Consider the following 5702-nt stretch of genomic DNA (forward strand, 5'->3'; position numbering starts at 1 on the left):
GCTTTGGTTCATACCTACCAGTATACATTAATGACGAGATGATACATTGAGGCTATTTGGGAGAAACTTGAAGCCCATAAAAAAGCAACTATAGTTACTTGCATCTACATCATTTGAGCCTTGATGGTTTCTTGTCTCATGGACAATCTTAACCACATATTCTTTTTATAATTCAAGAAATAAATACAAATACTGATTTCTTGCAAACTATTTACAAGGTTTTTAACACTGAAATATTTATGATAACAAAATATTTCTAAAAGATGTAATAGTTTGTGGTACCTTCATTTCTCTCTGTACCTTTTCCATTGTTTGGTTTTGGTTTTGCTCCTCCTGATATATTATCTGTTTTACTAGGTGTAGTATCAGTTGAAGGTCTTGGTCCTGGCTTGGGAGTTTCACCCATTCCTGTTGGAGTTTGTTTTGAATATATTTTACTTTTTGGTGGTGTATGCTCATTTCCCCTAGGTGATGTATGAGGGTGTTTCTTGTTAGGTCCTGAAGGCTGATTAGGGGTACTTCCGTGTTGACCATGTCCTTTAAAATGACCAGGAGGGGGTCCATGTGGATAATTTGGATCAAAATAAGGGGTACCTCCACCATGACCCTCTTGTGGAAGGTATTGCATTTGATTTGGAGGATAACCATGCTGTTGGAATCCCTTCTGGTGAGGTGGTGTACCATATGGAGGAGCATGTTGAGGAGGATGTCCATATCCCATTTCTGGATATTGATTAGGTTGGCCATACCTCACCTGGCCTGATAAAGGTGGTGTTCCTTGATGAGGGTAGCCATACCTCACCTGTCCTGATCGAGGTGGTGTTCCTTGGTTTTGAGGATGATGTGGGTATCTCAACGGTGCTGATGTTTGTGGTGTACCTGGATTTTGATGAGGGTGGTCATATCTCAACTGTTCATGCGGTGGTGGTGTTCCAGGCCTGTAAATAACAAGCCAAAATAAAGATGTAAATTTAATCTTAAGTTTTTTCCTGTGTTCAAACTTTATAGCATATATACACGTCTGAAGTAAGTAACTAAACAACACTAATGTATTATAGTTTCAACGAAAAATATGAGAACACTTTATAAACAAGAATGTGTCCCCAGTACACGAATGCCCCACTCGCACTATCATTTTCTATGTTCAGTGGACCGTGAAATTGGGGTAAACCCTCTAATTTGGCATTAAAATTAAAAAGATCATATCATAGGGAACATGTATACTAAGTTTGAAGTCGATTGGACTTCAACTTCATCAAAAACTACCTTGACCAAAAACTTTAACCTGAAGCGGGACAGACGGACGAACGAACGGATGGACGGACGAACGGACGGACAGACGGACGAACGGACGAACGGACGCACAGACCAAAAAACATAATGCCCCTCTACTATTGTAGGTGGGGCATAAAAATGTTCATATACCATGGAAACTGGTTGGCATGAAAAACCAGTTTTGACATATAAAACAGTAGACAATTTAATTAAGACATAAGCATTTCTATCAACTCATGGTAACTAATTTTATGGTTTATCAGTCTATATATTATTTTACTTTTGCAGCATATTTTATAATGCAAGGTATGTCTAGAAAAGAAACTTATGTTCCATAGCTAAAGTAGTCATAATAAGACCTGTAAAATGTAAGGTACTATTGCTCTAAAATTTAGGCAAATTTAGGAAAGAATATAACAATTAATACAATTTTCTTCATTTCAGTTTTACTTCCAAATTCATTCAACTTTTTTTTTATTATTTATTGCTGTTAGCAGAGACTGTCTTTTTTTATTCTATTAAAGTTGAAATTATCAGTTGTTGAAATTAGTATGCATGTATTACTCAGTCAAATCTATGATTACCAGTAAGTAACCTGATGTGTCTACAGTGATATACAAGATAACAGTTCCTTTACTTACCAAGGAATTATTTTATGCATTTTTACAGTTATTCAAGTTACATGATAAAGTATGTCTAAAATGCTAGATTTTTCTTTAACTGAAAAGTAAAAGTTATTTTGATAGAAAGATATTCAGAAAGAAATACAAAGATTCTTTCTTTAGAACAAATACCTACCACCCATGAGCTGATCTAGGTCCAGGGTACTGTGAATTGGAATGGAGCTGCTGAGGCCATGGGGATGACCTATCTGTTTCAGGATGACCCTGATGTTGCCATGGTGATGATCTACCTGGTCCAGGGTGTCCCTGTTGTCCCTGGTGTTGCCTTGGTGATGATCCACCCTGTTCAGGATTAGGCATCCCAGTTCTGACTGGTTCTGAATCTGTTGGCAAGTTTGAGGGTTCATTGCTGCTTAGATCTGTACCCTCACCATGGCTTTGACTGTGAATCTCAACTTCTTGCATTGGTTCTTCTATGTCAGATGTAGTTTCAACCCGACCAGTGTCAACATTTGTTTCTGTGACTATACCTAGCCTCTTTGTAGATGGATCTTCTGTGTCAGGAGAACATTCTGCAGGTCTTTTGAGTGCTTCAAATGGATTAGGACCTGGTGAAATTTGTTCCATTGATTGGGATATATCTGATACCTGTGGCTGGTCAAACATTCTGGCCCTGTCTTTTATAGACATCTTTTTATCATTACTGTTTCCCTCTTCAAATGGCTGGTTCTGATCCTCTTCCTCTGGGTTACTTTTCTCTTCAATTTCCATTGGTTTCTCAAAAGAATCTCTTTTCTGTTTAAAAGTTTTGGGGGGCACAGGGGGTGGAATAGAGTGTACTCTACTTAACGAGCTTACGAATTCTGTGTTTACTTTTGAATTATTTAACTGCTTAGATTTAGTAGAATTATCTGGAAACTTAGAGAACTTGTTCAGCATTGATTGAGACATAGGAGGTACACTCCATTGATCAGGAGTGCCATCGTTTTCATCACTTCCAGAGCTGTCACTTCTGTCTTCCTTAATCTCCCCTTCATCAGATTCACTACTCATTATTTCAGTGAGCATAGACTGGTAAATCTCTTTGCCTGCTCACTGATCTGAAATGCAGTAAAAACAAATAATGATAAATGCCAAAGTCAGACTAGAACAAGCATTCTGAGAGTATTGCATGGCAATACATAATCCTCTACTGGATAAAAATTCATTATACTGCAGGGGCGGATCCAGCCATTTTAAAAAGGGGGGTTCCTAACCCAGGACAAAGGGGGGGTTCCAATTACATGTCCCCATTCAAATGCATTGATCGTCCCAAAAAAAGGGGGGGTTCCAACCCCTGGAACACCCCCTCTGGATCCGCGCCTGTACTGGAAGAAAATGCTAACTTGTTATATACATGTCATGGTGTAAATCAAAAGAAAATATCAAGTCACTTTCTTCAAGCATGATTAAAAACAGTGTGGAAATCTGATTTTATGAGTGACTTTTTCACATCCAAGGACCATAAAAGAGGGACGAAAGATACCAAAGGGACGGTCAAACTCATAAATCGAAAATAAACTGACACCGCCTGACTAAAAATGAAAGAAGACAAGCAGAAAACAATAGAACACATGACACAACATAGAAAACTAAAGAATAAGCAACATGTTGTGACAAACCCCACCAAAAACTAGGGGTGATCTCAGGTGCTCCAGAAGGGTAAGCAGATCTCCACATGTGGCACCCTTCGTGTTGCTTATGTTATAACAAATCTGGTAAAAAGTCTAATTTGGTAGGTCACATTCATGTAAGGGAAGGGGATTGTAGTTACGACGTAAGGAACATATATATGATATCATTTGTGAAACGATTATTCCATAACGGTCAACCAACTCTTGATGGCATTCGTAAAATTTAGGAAGGGATGATTTCAACTTCACCATTTGGAACTCTTGGATTAATAGCTTCCTTGTGAGCAGCAACCCTCTATCAAGAAAATCATGATAGGAAATGCAAGCATGGAAATATCGTATCAATTGGGAGATATATACCCCATATGCAGGTGCTGCTGGAATGTTGCTACTTCGAAATGGAATGTTCACAATTGGAAAACTGAAATAATCTCTTTTGTAGTAATGTTTTGTTTTCAACCAACCCTCATTGTCAATTTCTAGATGTAAGTCTAGATATGAGGCTGACTTACCTGTATCTGTTGTATCCTTTAACTCTAGTTCGATGGGATAGATGAGTTCAACATAGTCACCAAATTTTGAATTATTTAATGAAAGAATGTCATCTATATAGCGGAAAGTGGAGTTAAAGGATATTGCAAACTTCTTATCTTTCTTCCTAAGAAGTTCCTGTATGAAGTCAGTCTCATAATAATAAAGAAACAAGTTGGCAAGAAGAGGGGCACAATTGGTTCCCATTGGAATGCCGACAGTCTATTGAAAAACATGTCCATGGAAACGTAACAAATATGTTGTCAATAAAAAAATCAAGCATCTTGATAATGTCAGTTTCAGAGAATTTTCTGTTTGAATCAGAGTGATCCTTTACAAAGTAGAATTTATCCCTCCCTAAGAGACGATACTGTATCTATGTTGGTCATTCTTTTTTTATGAAACAAAGAAATACCAACTCTTTCAATTTGTCAATTTAACTTAGCACAAAATTATCAGACCGAAACAAAAATTTGATCGTGATCTGTAACTTGTCATGATAAAACTATTCAGTTTTCAGAAATTCAGAAAATTATAATTTGTACAAAATAACAAACAAACCTGGCACAAAATTCTTCAAACAATTTACCAAAGAATGTTTTTTTTAAATCTTTTAAAAATGAGTTATCTCCCTTTGTACAGAAATATGGTTTAACACAGTACCCTAACATTATATATGGACCATAACTCTGGACTTAATAATCAGACACACAGACAGACAGACAGACAAAATCCCCTTTTTTATGATTCCAATAACTAGGAAAAGTACACATGTAAAATAAAAATGATAAACATGGTTATTTCAATCCTCTGATGTCATGCAACAATAGGTGTTGTCAAGGTGTCAATAATGTCAGATCAAAATAAATTATAAATAGGTAGAAAAAGATATAGATCCTTTTGTATCATTTTCTTAGTTAACTTTCAATTTCAAAAAAAAAAATAGCCATCATTGCCAATTCACTAATCAAAGAATTCCAATATCGAAAAATGTGAACTAACAACACTGACAATTAACTCATGCGCTATGTCTTACTCTATCATCAATTACTATGTTGGTCTGTCACTCTTTGAATATTTTTTTTCCATTTGAATTCTTCGATTAGTTATTTTATTTGTCTATTGCATTATGCTAGACTGAGTGGCAGGGATAATTAAGTGAACAAGATAACACGCCTGCTCTCCCATAATGAAATTTATAAAACATAAAAGAAAAAAATCTAATATTTTTTTTTAATCCAGATGGCTTCGGTCTATTGTTCTATATGACTCATTTTCAGGGTAAAAAAAGAGAATGTGAAAGTAGATTAATGAACTTTTATTTAGTTATCAAATATGATGTTGAATAGCATATGTGTAATTTTTCACCGTTCCATAAGCATATTTTGACATAATTTTGTTTCCATCAAATTAAGAAGAAAGGTATTTTCTTGTTACTGTATAAAAAGAGGAGAAAACGAAAGTAGACTTTTCAGTGCAAAAAAAAAAGTAAACATTTATTTTCCAAAATTTATCTGAAAATTTGAGCGTTGGAAACTGAAGTATGACTTTTAAATGTAAGATGTGATTTTATAAATTCAGTGGTGATTTCAGAAGTTAC

At 35.7% G+C, this 5702-nt stretch overlaps 2 protein-coding genes across 3 annotated transcripts in view; one reads left to right on the forward strand and one right to left on the reverse strand.

The window, feature by feature from the left end:
- Positions 1-5702, forward strand: part of LOC139521744 (coiled-coil domain-containing protein 172-like) — a 388671-nt gene that overhangs the window by 78270 nt on the left and 304699 nt on the right. The window lies entirely within an intron of this gene.
- LOC139521732 (protein mono-ADP-ribosyltransferase PARP14-like) overlaps positions 1-5702 on the reverse strand; it is a 36814-nt gene that overhangs the window by 30847 nt on the left and 265 nt on the right. For both annotated transcript variants that reach the window (XM_071315295.1, XM_071315296.1), the window contains exons 2-3: positions 2074-2998; positions 283-938 (exon numbers count right to left, since the gene is read on the reverse strand). In XM_071315295.1, coding sequence (XP_071171396.1) covers positions 283-938; positions 2074-2966 — 1549 coding nt within the window. In that variant the 5' untranslated portion in view covers positions 2967-2998. The remainder of the gene's footprint in view (positions 1-282; positions 939-2073; positions 2999-5702) is intronic.

This window comes from Mytilus edulis, chromosome 4 (genome assembly GCF_963676685.1).
Source record: "Mytilus edulis chromosome 4, xbMytEdul2.2, whole genome shotgun sequence".
Lineage (NCBI taxonomy): Eukaryota > Metazoa > Mollusca > Bivalvia > Mytilida > Mytilidae > Mytilus > Mytilus edulis.